This window comes from Ranitomeya variabilis, chromosome 2, assembly GCF_051348905.1.
Source record: "Ranitomeya variabilis isolate aRanVar5 chromosome 2, aRanVar5.hap1, whole genome shotgun sequence".
Lineage (NCBI taxonomy): Eukaryota > Metazoa > Chordata > Amphibia > Anura > Dendrobatidae > Ranitomeya > Ranitomeya variabilis.
In genome coordinates, this window is record NC_135233.1 from 992,253,166 (window position 1) to 992,273,257 (window position 20,092).

General features: G+C 44.5%; 1 protein-coding gene across 4 annotated transcripts in view; it reads left to right on the forward strand.

Moving 5' to 3' along the window:
* The window catches only part of ATG16L1 (autophagy related 16 like 1), a 68,591-nt gene extending 48,699 nt beyond the window's left edge, over positions 1–19,892 (forward strand). For all 4 annotated transcript variants that reach the window (XM_077291057.1, XM_077291058.1, XM_077291059.1 and 1 more), the window contains 6 exons: positions 11,204–11,324; positions 12,334–12,439; positions 12,644–12,793; positions 14,054–14,101; positions 14,509–14,610; positions 14,764–19,892. In XM_077291057.1, coding sequence (XP_077147172.1) covers positions 11,204–11,324; positions 12,334–12,439; positions 12,644–12,793; positions 14,054–14,101; positions 14,509–14,610; positions 14,764–14,857 — 621 coding nt within the window. In that variant the 3' untranslated portion in view covers positions 14,858–19,892. The remainder of the gene's footprint in view (positions 1–11,203; positions 11,325–12,333; positions 12,440–12,643; positions 12,794–14,053; positions 14,102–14,508; positions 14,611–14,763) is intronic.
* The last annotated feature ends 200 nt before the right edge of the window (positions 19,893–20,092 follow it).

Consider the following 20,092-nt stretch of genomic DNA (forward strand, 5'->3'; position numbering starts at 1 on the left):
TACTCATCCCAGAAAGACTGCAGGGGAGCGGCGGAGCAGCAGGTCAGAGAGGCATGAGCTCGTGGCTATAACTGTGTCCGCTGCTAAAGAGAAATTAATATTCATTCCGCTGGCAGTGAATATTCATTTCTCTCATAGCCGCAACCTACATACCTTCCCCTTTGCACCCTCGCTGCTTCTCCTTCCGGTGCCAGTGTTCCGGCCAAGCCATCACGTGTCCCCCGCTAATTAAGGTAATGAATATTCATCCCTCTCCACTCCCATAGGCGTGGAGTGAAAATGTATTACTTTAATGAGTGGGGACACGTGATCGCTCAGCCAGAAGAGCTACTGGCGCCAGAATGAGATGCAGTGAGGGCGCGCAAGGAAGGTAAGTAGGATGTGTTTTTTTTTTTTTTTTTTGCTTTTGTTTTTTTAAATATAGGAACCATGCATACAAGGATGGGGATGGGGAGCCATGTATACCAAATAGGGATGAGGAGGGGGGGACAATGCATACCCGGCTTAGACTCGTCAATAAGTTTTCCCAGTTCTTCGTGGCAAAATTAGGTGCCTTGGCTGATACTCGGGTCGACTTTTACTGGAGTATATCCGGTACACCATGTTTATCATACAAGGAACATAATTGCGTAATACCATATCTGTTCTTGAACGGGAATAAAATTTCAAGGAGGCACACACGAATGCTCCTATGGATGGGAGCTTTTCCCTCCTTATATCTATTAGGCCTAGCTTACTAATGGGTTCCTCAGAGGCGATGATGCCTTGTCTCCCTTCGGTCGGCTTACCTGTACCAGGATTGCAAATATTAAGTCCCCCATTACTACTAGAGGTATATCTGGACAATGAACAAGTTTCCTATGATTCTCTTGAGTGATATTAGAATACAGAAAAGGAACATATACCATTACAATGTTACACTCCAAATGGGCTTTTGTATGCCATCCCCCGACAAACCTCCCCTTGTCATCTTTAACCCCTTCATAACCTTGGGATTTTCCGTGTTCGTTTTTCCCTCCCCTCCTTCCCGGAGCCATAACTTTTTTATTTTTCTGTCAATATGGCCATGTGAGGGCTTATTTTTTGCGGGACGAGTTGTACTTTTGAACGACATCATTGGTTTTACCATGACTTGTACTAGAAAATGGGGGAAAAAATTCCAAGTGCTGTGAAATTGCAAAAAAAAAAGTGCAATCCCATGCATGTTTTTTGTTTGGCTTTTTTGCTACGTTCACTAAAGGCTAAAACTGACCTGCCATCGTGATTCTCCAGGTCATTACGAGTTCATAGACACCAAATATGTCTAGGTTATTTTTTATCTAAGTGGTGAAAAAAAATTCCAAACTTTGCTAAAAAAAAAAAAGAAGCCATTTTCCGATACCCGTCTCCATTCTTCGTGATCTGGGGTCGGGTGAGGGCTTATTTTTTGTGTGCTGAGCTGACGTTTTTAGTGATGCCATTTTGGTGCAGATATGTTCTTTTGATCGCCCGTTATTGCATTTTAATGCAAAAAAAAATGGGACCAAAAAAATGTAATTTTGGCTTTTCTAATTTTTTTCTCGCTACGCCATTTAGCGATCAGTTTGATCCTTTTTTTTTTTTTTATAGATCGGGCGATTCTGATCGCGGCGATACCAAATATGTGTACATTTGATTTTATTTTTATTGTTTTATTTTGAATGGGGCAAAAGGGGGGTGATTTAAACTTATATTTTTTTTATTCATTTCTTTTTTTTTTTTTTAAACATATTTTTTTGCTTTTGCCATGCTTCAATAGCCTCCATGGGAGTCTAGAAGCTGGCATAGCCTGATCGGCTCTGCTACATAGCAGCGATCATCAGATCGCTCCTATGTAGCTTAATTACAGGCTTGCTATGAACGCAGCCCACAGGTCTCAAGGACCTCTATGGTTACTATCCTGACGCATCACTGACCCCCGATCATGTGACGGGGGTCGGCGATGCGCGCATTTCCAGCTGCGCGGCTGGAAGCGGTAGTTAAATGCCACTGTCAGCGTTTGACAGCTGCATTTAACTAGTTAATAGCGGCGGGTGGATCGCGATTCCACTCGCCGCTATTGTAAATAGTACTGGAGGGCACCACACAATAAGGCTATGGGCAGACGTTCAGGTTTTTTTCGCTTTAAAAACGCATACATTGTGCATCCTATCATTTAGAATGCATTCTGCATGTTTTGTGCACATGGTGCGTTTTTTTTCTGCGAACAAAAAACGCATCGCTGTAAAAAAAAAGCAGCATGTTCATTAATTTTGCGGATTTTCCGTGTTTTTCCCGCAATTCTATGCATTTGGAAAAAAAAAGCACAAAAAACGCGTCAAAAACGCATGCGGATTTCTGGCAGAAATGGTCGGTTTTTTCAGGAAAATTTCTGCAAGAAATCCTGACGTGTGCACATACCCTCAATAATGGGATACACCTGTGGTCAATTGCACAAAGTATAAGATAAATATGTAAAGAAAAGCTGCAGACCATACCAGGGATCACCACCAAATACACATTGAGGAGTATGACCCTCTATATCACATACAGCAAGAAATCACAATAAAGCCCTATAGTAACAATGGTCAAACAATGCATAAAAAAACTGCCCATATAATATACACTCATTAGCAATGAAAGAGTTCAGATTCCCTACAGTGAGGCAGATGGAGGCACTGTGGACACAGCCTGTCCATTTTCTTCTGCTACCCTTGTGAAAATAAAAAATTGGGGTCTAAAGTAAAATTTTTGTGAGAGAAAAAAAAGTTAAACCTTCATTTTTTTTTTTGGTTTTTTTCACATTGCTTCAGTTCCTGTGAAGCACCTGAAGAGTTATTAGGCTTCTTGAATGTGGTTTTCAGCACCTTAATGGGTGCAATTTTTAGAATGGTGTCAATTTTGGTTATTTTCTGTCATGTAGGCTTTTTAAAGTCCCTTCAAATGTAATGTAGTCCCTAAAAGAAATAGGAAGTTATAAGGGTTAAAAGTTGATCAACGATTTCTCATTTTAACATAGCTAACAAAAAAAATTTCAAAAATTGTGCTGATGTAAAGTAGACATGGGGAATCTTATTTATTAACTGTTGTGTGCCATGACTCTCTGATTTGAAGGCTTAAAGGGCCACTGTCACCCCCTCCAGCCGTTATAAACTAAAAGAGCCACCTTGTGCAGCAGTAATGCTGACACACGCAGTGCGCATGCCCAGGAATCCCAGCCCCGCACTGTGCCTAATGCATAACACACTGCGGGGCTGGGATTCCCAAGGTGGCTGGCCGCAATGCCCGCACAGGCGCAGTCTGCAAGCCTGGCTGGGACGTCAGACGGCCAGAGCTTAAACACAGCGCAGGTGCCGGTTTTGAAGAGCGAAAAAGCGCGGAGGGGGCGGCGCCGAAAGCCCCTGAAGATTGGAGTGACGGCAGAGTAGCGGTTCAAGCTGGGGAGTGAGGACCCGCCTCCCTGGCTAAAGGCAGGTATTTTGGCTAAGTTTCAAAACGCTTTATTTTGGGAATACTTGAACCAAAAACTAAAAGAGCCACCTTGTTAGAATGCAGCATTACTGCTGCACAAGGTGGCTCTTTTAGTTTATAACGGCTGGAGGGGGGTGACAGTGGCCCTTTAAAAATTAACTTTGAAAACTGCAAAACTTTCACCAAATTTCTTTTGTTTTTTTTTTGTTTTTTTTCCACAAACGCAAGTCATTTTGAATTTTTTTTTACCACTATCATGAAGTACAGTGTGCCACGAAAAAAGTCTCAAAATCAGCGGGCTCCGTTGAAGCGTTTCAGAGTTATTACCTCATAAAGTGACACTGGTCAGAATTGTAAAATTTGGCCTGGTCATAAAGGTGAAAACAGGCTTCGAGTTGAAGGGGGTTAACCCCTTAGTGACGGAGCCAAATTTTTGAAATCTGACCAGTGTCATTTTATGTGGTAATAACTCTGCAACGCTTCAACAAATCCCAGTGATTTTGAGATTTTTTTTTTTTGTAACACATTATACTTTATGATAATGGTAAATTTAGGTCAATGTGTTTTGTGTTTATTTATAAAAAATATCAAAAATTTGAGAAAAATGTTAAAAAATTAGCAATTTTCAAAATTTTAATGATTATCCCTTTAATCCAGATGGTCACACCACAGCAAACCATTAATAAATAACATTTCCCACATGTCGGCTTTACATCAGCATCATTTGTAAAATGTTATTTTATTTTGTTAGCATTTTAGGAGGTTTAAAAACGTAGCAGCAATTTTTCATTTTTGCAAGGAAATTTACAACTTTTATTTTTTTAGGGCCCTATCCATGTTTAAAGTGACTTTAGGGGTCTCGTATATTGGGAAACCCCAAAAAGCTATACCATTTTAAAAACCGCACCCCTCGACATATTGAAAACTGCTGTCAGGTAGTTTATTAACCCTTCAGATGTTTTACAGGAATTAATGCAAAGTGGCATGACAAATGAAAATGTGTATTTTTACCACCTAAATGTCACAAACTTCTGAACAGATTACTACAGCTGTCAGACTGTAAGGCCGCTATTTGGTCATGAATTGCCATGGCAAACATCAGGGCCACACAATCATGATCTGAGGATACAAATTGGGATAAAGAGGGAGCCCCCACACTCTGTTACCCATTTATAATGATGTAGTCACTATTGACAGCAGCATCTAAGGGGTTAAGCAGATATGGACGGTGCAAACACTGATCGTGGCTGATACAGGAAGTTGTCAGCTATAGTGTACAGCCGACTGCTGGCAGATTGCCACCTGTATGGGGAGGCTAGTCTCTTATATCTCAGGTCAGTTAAAAGACGTATTGGCGGTCATTAAGGGGCTATAAAAAGTTTTACCTCAAAGAATTATTTGTGATCCTGTCCTGTCTATATACGCTGTTTGGCTACCTCCCCTGCCCAGGAGCTGTGTTATGATCAGACCATGTTTCTGTACGGTCAGACACGGCAATTACACAGCAAGGGCACATTTATAAGATTATCTCAGCACAGGAACATTTTATTTAATCACATCGAGTTGTGGAAATTATCATTCCAAGATCTAATTATTAAAATTAACTTTGTGGAAATCCCCTTTTAAAGGGAACCTGTCAGCAGGATTGTGCACAGTAACTTAGACACTGTCAGGTCGGCGCCGTTATACTGATTAAATGATGCATGGGTTGATGAAATCCACCTTGTGGTTGTTCAATGTTTTCTCCTTCGCCACATTGGGGGACACAGGACCATGGGTTATGCTGCTGTCACTAGGAGGCTGACACTAAGTTGAGACAAAAAGAGTTAGCTCCTCCCCTGCAGTATACACCCTCATGCTGGCTTCCAGAGACCCAGTTCAAGCTTAGTGTCCGTAGGAGGCACACTGGATTTAACACTTTTTTTTTTTTTTTTTTACCGGACGAAGGGGCGACGGATTCTTTCATGTTCCGATCTCCCCGAACCAACAACAGGCGAGCACGGGAGTTTTACCTCTTCGTATCCTCTCCTCTGACGTGGGATGCCACTGCCTGAGCTGATTCTTTGGGGGCGACGGGCCCCTTTCAAGGGACCGATCTCCCCCCCCCCCCCCCCTCCCTACAGACGAGTACATGAAGTGTCCTCCACGTATCCTCTTCTGCAGCCAGGCCTATTGCCGGACATTCTGCCCTGCCCACCAGGTTTTCCCTCGGCTGTTCAGAGGCTCCTTTTCATTGTGGCGTCCGTGCAGCCCCCCACTGCATCACCGCTGAGAAAGCGGATGATGGAAGGAGGCGAACGGTTCCTCTCCACCCCCCTCTTATGGGGTTGGTGGATAGAGGCTCCCCTAACCCTGCACCGTCCTAACTACCCCAGGCACAGCTAACCTGCTGCAAGCTGCTCTGCAATTCCCCTCCATTCGGGGTAAGTGCCACCGGGGGGGGTCGGTCGTTCCGGCGGTTCCGGAGGGCTCATTTCTCAGGGTCTCAACAGGGCTACTAGACGCCGGCGTTCCGTGGCCGCGCGCCGGGACGAGGCCATAAATTTAGTCCCCGACTTCGGCCTAGTGCAGGCCGCATCCCGATAGGCTCCGCCCACCGTTCGCATCATCCTGCGGCTCCGCCCCCGGTCCTGGTGCTTCTCGCTCTCTGCGAGATTACCCTCCCAACCCCCGGCGGCCATCTTTTTTTCACTGCACACCGCAGCTCCATCCACCCTGCACTTGCCAGCGTTTTCCTTTCTGGACGCCTGTCGTTTTCTCCATCAGCGCCGCCTCACCTCTTTGCGGGACACAGGGCCCGGGTAAGGAGACCGTGTTAGGTGCTTCCCTGCAGCGTTACCCTCACTTCCATACTGTATAGACCCTGAGGACTAACGTTTTTTTCCTATTACTTATATTGGGGTACATCATGTCGCAGTCAAGGGCCAAAAAGATCACCAAGGTGCATACTACCTTTTTCACTGCATGTACCACCTGCCAGGCTCCACTCCCTCGGACTCAAAGTTCCCCTCTCTGCTCAGCCTGCGATGCCCTAGGTGCCCAGGAGCCCTCCACGGCCACCGACCCCAGTGTATCTAGCCCCCCTGAGTGGGCCGCGTCACAGTCCATGGATTCTTTAGCCAAAGCAATTAAATCCCTTCATGACCCCTCTGGGGAGCGGGGCACTCTTCTTTTTTTTTTTTTTTTTTTTCATGAGTTAAGAGATCCCTCCATAACAGGGGAATTGTCGGCCAGCAGGGGCCGCTCTCACCAGAAGGAGGCACGGTCATCCAAAAAAACGGATCCGCACTACCTCTCCTGAGCATTCACCACGTCATTCAGCCTCTGGTAGCTCCACTTCTTGCTCACCCTCTCCAGGGGCCCGTAGCCATCACGACTCTTGAGTATGAGTCTGATGCATCCTTAGATCCGGATGCTCCGGAGTTTAGATCTACTGTTGACTCCCTCATCGAGGCTGTCAATCATGCACTAAAAGTGGACGATGACCCAAATTCTGCTCCGGACCATTCTGTCTCCTTTACGAGAACCAAGCGTTCCCATAAGGTGTTCGCCTCCCACCCAGATTTCTAGGATATAGTCCGGCGACACGGGGAGCGTCCGGATAAGCATTTTACGGGCAAAAAGGCCCTGGAATCGAAGTATCCCTTTTCCGCAGATCTTGTTAAAGATTGGACGGAACCTCCACTAGTAGATCCTCCGGTATCGCGCTTGGCTACCAAAACGCTCTTATCCGTACCTGTTGGTGCTTCAATTAAAAATCCCACAGAACGAAGCCTCAGGTTCCTCTATCTCCTTCCTTCGCTGCGGCTTGGGTTGCCAAAGCAATGGTTTTCTGGGCAGATGCCCTTGTAAAATCCATTCAGGAACAGGAACTTCCGTCTGAGGCAGCAGACCTTGCCAAACAAATTGCCATGGCTGGAGATTGTGATGTATGCGTCCCTCGACGCAGCGGACTGTGCAGCAACTGCGGCTTCAAACGACATCACCATTAGGAGAGCTATTTGGCTTAGAGAGTGGTGCGCAGATTCCTCCTCAAAGTCTGATTTCCCTTCCTTTTCAGAGCGGACGCCTCTTTGGAGAAAAACTAGACCAGCTTATTTCCGATGCTACAGGAGGGAAGAGCAAGTTCCTCCCGCAACACAGGCCTAAAGCTGCCTTTCAGCGCCAACAATATTTTCGTTTTCGGCCCTTTCGCAGTAGCCCATTCTGGTCCAATTCCGCTGCCTCGTCCAGATCAGAACAATCCCCACTCAGACAGAGACTCTCGACCTTCATACAGGCCGAATCAGTCCCGGCGAGGAAAGCCTAGGCAACCCAGAACCAGAGGGTCCAGGCCTGCCAGATTCCCTTCGCAATGACTCGGGGACTATTCCAGTCGACACCTCCAAAGTAGGCGGACGTCTGCTTCTTTTTCAACAAGTCTGGCTTTCCGTCATCCACGGCAAATGGGTCAGAGATCTGGTGTCTTCTGGTTACAAAATAGAATTCTCCGCCTCCCCTCCAGCACACTTTTTCCCCTCTCGTCTCCCAAGTTCGGGGGCCCAATCTCGCACTCTTCACCGCACCATTGAATCCCTCCGCCACAACGGGGTCATTGTTCCGATCCCAGAGCACCAGAGATTCAGAGGTTTTTACTCAAACCTCTTCGTCGTTCCGAAAAAGGACGGGACGGTGCGCCCTATTTTGGACCTAAAGCTCATAAACAAGTATGTAAAAGTTCGGCACTTCAGGATGGAGTCCCTCCGGTCAGTTATTTTCTCAATGGAGACGGGCGAGTTCCTAGCATCAATAGACATCAAAGATGCTTATCTTCATATCCCAATCTTCCCGCCACATCAAAAGTTCCTCCGTTTCGCCATCCAAGAGGACCACTTTCAATTCACGGCCTTACCCTTCGACCTTGCCACTGCGCCCAGGGTATTCACAAAGGTCATGGCCATTCTTCACTCCCGAGGAGTGGTCGTGTTGCCTTACTTAGACGACCTCCTGATAAAAGGTCCATCTTATCAGGCCTGCGAAGCAAGCGTCCGCATTACCTTGGATTCTCTTTCGCGCCTGGGCTGGTTAATCAACTTGGACAAGTCCTCCCCCGTTCCTGCCCAACGGATCTCCTTCCTAGGCATGATCCTGGACACGTCAAAGGTACTGGTCTTGCTCCCTCGGTCCAAGGCCCAAGAGCTTCAGCAGTGAGTTTGGACGCTCTGTCATCCTCGTCGGTTTGCCATGAAGATCCTGGGGAAAATGGTGGCCGCAACAGAAGCGGTTCCCTTCGCTCAACTCCATCTCCGCCCCTTACAACAGGCTCTGCTGGACAGTTGGGACAGGAGTCCCTTATCTCTTGATCGGCCATGTCCTCTGTCCCCACGGATCAGGCAAGCCCTCACATGGTGGACTCTGGGATCATCTCTCCTCCAGGGGAGGTCTTTTCTCCCGATCCGCTGGCTGGTGGTAACTACCGACGCCAGTCTCCTCGGTTGGGGAGCGGGGTGTTTCGACACCACACTGCCCAGGGGCATTGGACAATTCGGGAGTCGAGGCTCCCTATAAACATCCTGGAGATTCGAGCGATCAGACTTGCCCTGAGACGTTTTCACTTCCTGCTTGCGGGTCACCCAATTCGAGTTCAATCGGACAACGTTACAGCGGTGGCGTATATAAACCAGCAGGGCGGCGTTGCAGGAGGTCTCCCACATTCTCCGTTGGGCCGAGGCCAACCACTCTACCATTTCCGCGGTGCACATTCCAGGCGTCGAACTGGGCGGCTGACTTTCTCAGCCGTCAGGGCCTCGCCTCGGGGGAGTGGGAACTTCATCCAGAAGTTTCCCGGCAAATCTGCCTTCGCTGGGGAACTCCGGACGTGGATCTGATGGCGTCCAGACTGAACGCCAAAGTTCCCAACTTCATAGCACGTTCTAGGGAACCCCAGGCCATCGGAGTGGACGCCCTGATATCCCCGTGGCATCGGTTCCAACTCCCGTACGTGTTTCCTCCGCTTCCCTTACTGCCGAAGGTGATCCGAAAAATCAAGACGGAGGGGGTTCCGGTGATTCTTGTCGCCCCAGATTGGCCACGTCGCGCATGGTACGCGGAGCTCGTTCAACTCGTATCTGACGTCCCCTGGCGGTTACCAGACCGTCCAGATCTGCTTCGCCAAGGGCCGATCTACCACCAGAGCTCAGGGGCCCTACATTTAACGGCGTGGCTGTTGAAACCTGGATTCTAACTCAAGCTGGTTTCTCCCAGCAGGTCATTCCCACCATGATAAGCGCTCGCAAAGCGTCTTCCTCTTGCATCTATCACCGCACCTGGAAAACCTTCTTCTCATGGTGCAGGCTCCAAGGTCGCCCTCCGCTTGTTTTCTCAATCCCTACCATTTTTGATTTTCTACAGTCTGGCTTGGATTCCGGCCTGGCGCTCAGTTCCCTCAAGGGTCAGATCTTAGCGTTATCTGTGTTGTTCCAACGTAAGATTGCTGCCAACTTGCAAGTCAGGACCTTCATTCAAGGGGTCTCCCACGTGGTACCCCCCTACAGAATGCCGTTAGAGACCTGGGATCTCAAATTGGTTCTGAGCGTTCTTCAGGAACCTCCGTTTGAACCTCTGCAGGACATCCCGCTAACTGTCCTCTCCTGGAAGGTTGCCTTCCTTGTGGCAGGAACATCTATCAGACGGGTCTCAGAGTTGGCCGCTCTATCCTGCCGGGCCCCTTTCCTTGCCTTCCACCAGGACAAGGTAGTCCTACCCCCATCTCCGGCTTTTCTCCCTAAGGTGGTTTCATCTTTTCACCTTAATGAAGATATCCTTCTTCCCTCCTTCTGCCCACAGCCAAAACAGTCAAAGGCCCTTCACACCCTGGACGTGGTACGGGCCCTTAGGAGGTACATTTCCAGAACTGCTCATTTCCGCAAAGAGGAGTGGGTTAAAGACCCAAAAACGACCCAAAATTCATAGATACCAATATATAAAAATAATCTTTATTAGAAAACCTTTATTAAAATGAACACCGGTAGGGGCATGGCGCCGCATGGCGCACAAGACACACCGCACAGTCATGTATAGTTACCAAGGGCGCATGGAACCGAGAAACCAAACATCCATAATCAAACTCCAATCAGCAGAGGACCATATATTCCCCATAATAGGTAAGTTGACATGTAATGTATAATATAACATACTGCAAAATGGATGCACTATCTCAATGTAAATACCATAATATATAAGAAGTGCTCATTACCTCTAAGTAGGATGCGAGACTTCCAGGGTCCGTGCGTTGTTTTGTTTTTCCCCCAATATATAGAATATTCATTATGTAAACTAGGGGGCAGGTCACTGTACTGTCAAAAGCCATACATATGAATATTTAAGGAGATAACCACATGAAACCCCGCCCTGCAGCACAAGAATCTCATTAACGCAAAACTGAAAATAAAGATTAAATAACAACCACAATACGGATTTCATCACCAGATATCATTGTAATCGGTATAACGGTGCCGACCTGACACTGTCTGTAGGTTACTGTGCACAATCCTGCTGACAGGTTCCCTTTAAGGTCATGTAGTGAAGAGGGTAAGAAAGAGAAATCTTGTGAAAAGAAATCCATATTCTCGTTCTCAAAGGTATTAGTGTAAAGCCACTGTAAATGGAGCCAAAAAAATAGCCCAAGTTTTTGCTTTCCTCTTCTGTGTCAGATTGTTCGGTATATCTTACATTTTGCTATCTTTATTCACATCAGCACACACTGACGGGCCACAGCGGGAAAGTTTTGTCTGCTAAATTCTTATTGGACAATGCCCGAATTGTGTCAGGAAGTCATGACCGTACATTGAAACTGTGGGATCTGCGTAACAAAGTGTGTAAGTATTTCCTGATCATTAGTCTTTATTTATTTATATTTTAAACTATAAGATGGCATTTTGGAGGTGTTCAGTGCTGTTGTGATGAGCTGTCTGGATTGGAGCATTTCATATCTGAAAGACCACCTGTTTATTTCTTGGTAAAAGTGCCTTAGTCAGGTGTGGAGAAGACCCTCAGAGGATTTCATAATAAATTCATATGGAATTTTATTCCATAAATCAATGATGCACATAAAAATAAGCAACTTTTGTAATATTTGATCATTCCTAATTCAGGGATAAACATCTATCTTTAGTGAAGAAAGATTTTCTTATTACTGAGCTAGGAGATGGTAATAAATGCCTTTTAAATTTCATGGAGGGTTTGTAGCTATAGGCCGACAGACCTTCTGCTGCAAGTTCCCCCGAAACATCAGTTAGTTCTACATAGAACCTTATACTGTGCACTAAGATGCTTCGGGCGATGCTTTCCAGGGAGCCTTGTTCATGAGTGATTTGAGAAACTTAAGTGGCCAGGGCCTTGTCTTGGCCAGGGCCTTGTCTTGGCCAGGGCCTTGTCTTGGCCAGGGCCTTGTCTTGGCCAGGGCCCTGGCCAGGCCAGGGCCCTGGCCAAGACAGGGCCCTGGCCAAGACAGGGCCCTGGCCAAGACAGGGCCCTGGCCAAGACAGGGCCCTGGCCAAGACAGGGCCCTGGCCAAGACAGGGCCCTGGCCAAGACAGGGCCCTGGCCAAGACAGGGCCCTGGCCAAGACAGGGCCTTTGAATTCCCTAGTTCTCAATCTACTTGAACATCTATTGGATGTGCTAAAGAAAAATAAGCCCATGGAGGCCGCACATTACTGCTGCCAATTTTTTGAGCCCAGATGCCACCGAACTCCTTCACTACTGTTTTGTTTGTATGAGGGGGATCTACACTATTTTATTGGGCAGATTATTTGATGTTATGGTGTTTTTTGTGGTTTTGACCTTTTCTTTTCTTCTTTTTTTTTTCCCGCCTCTGTAATGTAAGGTATCAAGACTGTATTTGCGGGTTCCAGCTGCAATGACATCGTCTGTACTGAACAGTGTGTGATGAGTGGGCACTTTGACAAAAAGATCCGTTTTTGGGATATAAGGTATGTGGGATGCTAAGATAAAGAGGACACTATTATACTGGATAGACTGGCCTCAAGGCCTTGCATTTCAAAGGGTAAAATCTATTATAATGAAAATCAGCGGTGACTTGCCAAGCAATAGCTCCTCCTCTGTAAATGTTAATTCTTCACTGCTTCCCCTTATTGTTCCTGTGCTATATAAATATATTGACTCTGACCTTTCAGAACTGAGTGCATAGTGCGGGAGCTGGAGCTACATGGTAGAATCACGGCTCTAGATTTGAACCCCGAGAGGACGGAGCTGCTCAGTTGCTCCCGGGACGACCAAATCAAGATCATAGATTTACGGGCCAGTGCTGTGCGGCAGACTTTTAGGTGAGTTGGAGAAGATCCAGTGGTTTGGAAAGCCGCACCCCATTATAGTGCAGAATAGGCTCCTGTGTGTGTGCCATGAGTTTGCCTGCACAGTCATCTGACTTCTTGACTACTACTTCCCCTCTCATGTCGTTCTGTGAATGTGGCCTATATTTCCCATCGTGTTTCAGGTTTTAAAGGGGTAATGGTTACAACTCAGCAGGGTATGTATACATGTATGTGCATCTATAAAATCACCGGAGATGTCCTTCTGTCCAAATCCTCTGTGCCTGCAGTGTGGCGCCGGAGTCAGCTGATACGGTACTACGGTGTCATTGTATTGGAGTGCGGCTGACGCCAATTCCTACTTCAGCTGGATGTGCTTCCTCGGGTGCACATTCTGCTGAAATGTATTGCAACTCGCGAACATGCACTATGAGCCAATCAGAGGCCAGCAGCTGGCGTTGGCGTTCATGGAGGTGACGACTTGTGCCCCCGTCGCTTGGACGCTGAAGCCAGCTGCTGGCTTTAGAAGAGTAAAAGTGTTTTTGTTTTTTTTTCTTTTTTTTTCTTTATGTATTGAACAACAGCAGTGCAGGCAGGAGGGCATATACCGGGATGGGTGGAGCATATTCCTTTATATCTGCGGTCTGGTGCCCCTGTCTGTGGCTGCACTTTGTTGCCCCCGTCTGCTCTCTGCTGCTCCCGTCACCACTGTTACACTACATCAATAAAATGGCGTTGGAGTCATTTGTAAGTTTACAGAATTTGTAGATTGTTTTCTGAAGCATGGAATAAAAATCTACAAGTTCTGCAAACTTAGAAGTGAGTGCCGGTCGTCTTATGATGTTTGAAATGTGATGCCAACCCTAGACACCAGCATAATGGAGTTTGAGTGCAGACTGGAATTCATTATTGGAATGAATAGATGCATGCAATAATCATGGCTGAAAGTGTTGACACCCTTGAAATTGTTCCAGACAATGAAGTATTTCTCCTAGAAAATTATTGCAATTACACGTTTTGTTATACACATGTTAACCTACTTTTTGTGTATTGGAAAAACACAAAAAAAACTTAAAAAAAGGAAAATTGGACATAATTTCACACCAAACCTCCAAAATAGGCCTGACTAAAGTGGCACCTGTACAAATTTGTTGGTAAACAACTTTGTTTTAAGCATGTGATGCCCGTTCAAACTCACCTGTTGCAAGTGTACATGTGAGCTTATATACATGTAGTGTTGTGTTTTTCTTACCAAATATTATTTTTCCCTTTTAGTGCTCAGGGTTTCAAGTGTGGATCTGATTGGACAAGAGTCATTTTTAGGTAAGTATTTCAGTGTTGGTGAAACAGGATAGTTTACATTTTCTTCACACAATCGTCTAAATTGCATGGTTAAAGCACTGTGAAATATGTGCACATCTGAAATTGATGGGAATAGAACACTGGGCCCCCTTCATTCTCTGTATCCTTTGGACCCCCACCATTGATAAAACGAGAGATGCCATTACTTTCTAAGATGGGAAACCCCTTTAGTGTAAGCCTTTGTTTCTAAATGGTGATGGCTCTATGGGAAATGCACACACAATGCCCATATAGACCCATATAGCAGAGTTTGGCTATCATATGGGATGACGTTCTCTGTAGAAACTATTTTGCCAGGAGCCTGGATATTTCTTATAAATGACCATTCAGCCTTTATATGAACATGACATCATACCATTTTTATTCAGTCCTGATGGTAGATTTGTGGCAGCCGGGTCAGCAGAGGGCACTCTCTATTTCTGGAATGTGATGACTGGGAAAGTGGAAAAGATTCTTGGCAAGCACCATAGGTAAGTCTGGAAGAAAGGAGCGTGGCCTTCAGATGGCAGTAATAGACCCATTGTAAACATTAGTGTCCAGTATTATTGATCCTTATTATTTAAATTCCACGTGCATCTTGCCAGTATTATTTGTGTTGCTGATTGTCCTCTTCGTCATTACAGTTCCGCTATTAACGCTGTCACGTGGTCTCCGTCTGGTGCCTACGTAGTTAGCGTGGACAAAGGAAGCAAAGGAGTATTATGGTCGGACTTCTGAGTGCTTTCCCCAGAGACAAAGCCGCACTGGAGACCAATGGCTCTCGGCTACTTGGTGCCTTGTGACCGGGCACAGTTGTTCTGTGAAGAGGATCATATTCTACTCAGCAGTTTTGGAAAGTTTGATGTGCAGAGCGGCTGATTGTGCACTAAGCCTTGTAGGAACTCGCGTCCCTGTGAAGTGAAGGAACTGTTAAGCGCTTTAAAATGACAAAATTGAGGATGCCTTTTGTGTAAATATCTATAAAGACTGTTATATGAAATCATATATTATAATATCCTGAATTTTACAAATGTTTTCCTTATTAAAGCCCACCCTAGAGGGAATGGGGGGGGCTTTTGAGAATCATAGATGAGCGGAGGTAATGCCTATAGGACCCATAGGCTCAGAGCTTCCGGCTTCCATTAAGGCTATGTGAACACGTTGTGGCTTTTTCTGCACCGTTTTTGCAAAATCCACAGGTAAAACGCATTACCTGCAGATTTCCTTCGTTTTTTGTGCGGATTCCACTTGCGTTCTAACACCTGTGGATTCCTATTGAGGAGCAGGTGTAAACCGCTGCGGAATCCGCACAAAGCATTCACATGCTGCGGAAAATACAACTCAGTGTTTCCACGCGGTATTTTCCGCAGCATGTGCACTGCGGATTTGGTTTTCCATAGGTTTACATGGTACTGTAAAACGCATGGAAAACAGCTGTGAATCCGCAGCGGCCAAATCCGCAGCGTGTGCACATAGCCTAAAAGTACCCTGAGTTTTTATGGGAGAAGTAATATAGTTTTAAACTGGTTGTTTTCCAGTTGTGAATGTCCCCATCGGTCTTCTGTACTGATACAGGTTTTAGTTGGCAGATATGCTCAGGATGGGCTATAATTGACTCTGTGTACCATTGGAACCAACTTAATTTATAGTTTTCCATGTAAATGTCTGCATAAAAGCACTTTAGATATGGTATAAACGAGTTGCTGAGTAGCCAGTAGGAAATTAGGACATGTTTCCTATTGACCATAGTGGTGGGTTCTGGAAAGTGCACTTTGACTATGGGCATCCCAAAATAAAATGCCTCCAAATTAAAAATGACCTACACACACTTTGTCTTCCAAGTGCTAGTTACTCTGATGTCCTGTTCAGAATTCTTAAGTAAGGGGATTGACATCTGCTGGACGAATTCTTATTAATTTGTGATGCAAAAAAGTGTATCTTCATTCATATTCCTACCTCCCAGATGTGCGCTGCTCATAACATAAACAACGTCACGTGACTGCAGCAGCAGTCAGGCATCACTGTGAAGGCACTCACTGATTGGCAGCAGCTGTCACGTGACCTTTTGTCAAGAGACTAGCAGGTAACATGGGGCTCAGAGCGGAGGATCGCTGTCAGCCCAGAAGAGAAGTATATGGGGCAGTTAATCGGGGGTTGTTGTGCAGTAGACAACCCCTTAAGTAATTATTTGTAAAAGAAAAACATAAAATACAGCTATAAGCCGACTTGGTGCTTCTGGAATATAGGAAATGTGATTCATGGACTCCACAATCGCTTCATGTGTTTTTAGAAGCAGGATATTTGGCTTTGTTTTTTTTCCATATGGGATTTGTAAACTAGAGTCTATGAAAGTCCTGTGTCCTCCCCCTCCTCTCTGGCCATATATGTAAGGCACATACAAGTTTAGCAATTTTCCAGCCTCTATAAGTTTCATGATAGAATAGTCATGGGGTCAGATTCATCAAGACTGATGTAGAGCATGATCACGTTATGCCAATCTTGCCGAGGTACATTGTGCTGAATTTATCCACTTAATGAATTCGGTGAGTGGCATGCACCTCCGTGCAATTAGTACTACTCCAGTCAGTGACTGGAATAGCCTTTCTTCCATACACAAAATTGTCATTTTTAATTAATTGTACACTGTGAGCTTTTGGTGTGTTTTTTTACTTTGCAGATTTTCTGCCACCTTTCTGTAAATTAAAATGGGTTACTTGCATTTTTTTTTAGAGAATATACAGCGTAAAAAAACTCACCAAAAGCTCATTATGGGAACTTAGCCTAACACTCTTTAGAATGAGCCCTCAAGGAAAGGTATCATCAAGTTTACCTATTGTTTAAATCAGGTTTTTGTGTTAAACGTAGCGTATATATAAAAAAATTTTTTATCAGTCTGTATTAAAATTAAAAAATAGAAATTTTGCACTTCTCACACTGGCCACTTGTGCTTTTGTAGAGTTCCTGTTTCAGGAAATAATACATGTACATAGCCACAGTGGTCGGATCCCCACCCTATCTTTTGTATTGATTTATCTACTGAACCAGGACAAAGGTCGCTGAAGAGGGGCTTAGTGGGGGTAGCTGTGACCTCGCCAATTGTGATTGGTGTATCCCGCGTTATCAGCTGTGTGAGGTTTTATCTGTCATTGTGATCCTGCCTCTGCTCAGAAACCTGCTGAAAACTCTTCCTGAATTAACAGGAAATATAGATCTCCTTTAGTCACTGACATCAGCTTTGTTTCAGCTCTCTATGGAGCATTTCTCAAGCAATGAGAGGACTGAACCGTAGCTGCTGTTGAGTAAAGGATTGTTACTTTTTCATTATTTTGAATGTGCTGCCTCTTTTTTTTTTATTTTTTATTTCTTTTTAAAGTTCTTTGATGGGAAGCTTTGCCAGTTTCCTTGGAAGTTTTGCACCCATGTGTAACTTTTAGAGCGGTTTATGTAACCGAAGTCTGATTTTAAACAACAAGTCACTTTCTGATGACACTAAGCCACGCGACCTAAACACCACCATAGTTGGCTTTTTTTTTTTTTTTTATTGGAATTTCTGAGCTATTCCATGTGAGGTCTTATGGTGCTTTATTTGGGAGTTTTTCTCCCTTCTTAGCAATATTTCTAGACCACTATAGTTCTCTTAAGACAGAAGCTGTCAAAAATATACAGTATGACTGTGTTTGACGTAGGACGACCGTGCAGAATATAGGACATCACCTTGATATTAGTAGTCAACATTTCTGGTTTGGCCGGTAACTAGTCATTTGTGGTTAATTGCACTTTTAAGACCCTGCAGCACAAGTTGTAATCTAAATGCAACTCTGAAAAATTATTAGTATGGGAGCACAAATGTGCTTATAAAGAGGGAAATGATCTGGTGTTACATCTCTAATAAAATATCTAGTAGCTGGATATATGGTGAATGTGAGACATCCTGGGGTTTATACTATTTTAGGCACAATGTCGTACCATATGATATGGCTTCCAATTTCGGGGCTCCACATCTGTCTTTGGAACTGGGGTCTCTGACCTTTGTTTTATAGCTGCTGTGAGAACAGGTAGGGGGCGCACTTCTATTCCAATTCCATAAACGGCTGAGCGACCTATATTATATGCTGTGTTTTGGCATTCCTATATAAGTGAGTGGAGAGCCTCCTTTACCTTTTCAGTGGCTGTTAGGCAGGGTTCACATTGTGTTCATGCACTTGACCTTCAATATACGGAAGAGCTTACACTTCAATGTTGCCACAGGTCATCAATCACCAACCAGAGGCTAAGAGTTACTGCAAAAAATCATGTACCATGCAGTATACACTTCTTTACACCATGGGTACTTATGGTGGGGAGAAGCCTTGGCATTCTTCATGACAGTGGCTACTGTCGGGGGCATACTTCCGGAGTGTGTGCACCCCACAATGGCCACAAGCATAGCATATACCTAGCCTTTAGAGACAGGTAAGAATCGCAGAGGTGAACCCCACATATGGATATGCCAAAAATGTCTACATTGGAATAATTCTATAAGCTAGCCTCATTATGCCTGTGATTGGTAATGTAGCAGTCGATCTTCCATGACAGAATTTGGGACACTAGTACAGTAGTTTACTTATATAGGTAATAATGTGAGTACGTAGACGTGGTTGAATATGGTTTACCAATTTGTTTTTTTTTTTTTTAATCTCCTTCATTATATAACTGGAATATTAGAGAAGGGTTGAAAATGGCATGTGGTTCTTCTTGAGATTTACTTGAAGTGTCCACATCAAGATGTGTGTGGGCTGTCCGGGTACATAAGGTACCTGAAGTCTTTACTGCAAAGCACATCTGCAGAAGAGGCACGTAGGGGGTGTAAGGTGTGTTGGGCAACAGACTGCTCTTATCTCCTATATACACTTTTTCATTTTTGGTGGGGGGCATAGTCATTGGATTTACCCTTTGTTTTTTGTTTAAATGTCCTACTGTAAATGGGACTATTGCACAGGGGAAAATGGTAGGGGTATGGCTGCCATAGTACTATGGTAAACGACTGCTTAGAAAAATATAAATTGCACCTGCTTATCTTCAGGGAGCCTTTATTCTGTGCACTTTGTGATGTATGATATTTATGTAGCTATTTAGACAGTTATCATAGACCCGTTTTGAGCAGTGGCTCCATATTAGAACGTTTCTCATTCAAGCTGCTATATTCATAAGTTCTTGGGTAAAATGATAACCTAGTCATCCATCTACAACCGGACTGTAATCAGAAGGTAAAAAAAGTTTATCTACAAGTTTGAATGGTGGAGTGGATTTCATGCTGAAAAAAGGATCAAATTAGAAAAAAAATATGGTCTCTTTGACACGAAGCAAAATGTCCTATTTTAAATGGATGACTTTGTACTTAGTTTTTGCTGTAAAAGTGATTTTTTTATTTTAAAAAAAAAGCATCAGCTCCACAGACTATAAACCACAATACATTGCTTTAAAATAATATATAATCAAAAGAAGTTGCACTTCCACTATGGAGTGTGTCTGCACGGGGCGGCATGTATCTGTTTACAAGGTGATTGTGTTATTGCTGCAGTTCCTGTGAATATTAGACTATAACATTGTACATTCCTTCACTAACTAATCATTGAGTTTTTGTTGGCCACTTGCCTTTAATTTAGTGCGATTGAGCCCCTGATCTTCATCGCTCATTTCCACGGTTTTGGTTCCTTGGTGTCATGCCGCTTATGTTTTTTTTTTTATTGTGGTTTTCACAACCAACCTTGTAAATAAACAACATGGTGTGACAGCTCTGCGCTCTACTTCATTCACCAGGAGTTAAGTACCATGTATCTAAGCAGAACTCTCTATTACGTCATCAGTCAGGGTTTATGTAGGTTTTTAATGGACGTACATTGTAACAATATAATTGGCTCAGCTTATCTCTACATACATTAGTGTTCAAAATAATAGCAGTCCAATATGACCAGAATGATCACTGTTTTTTGT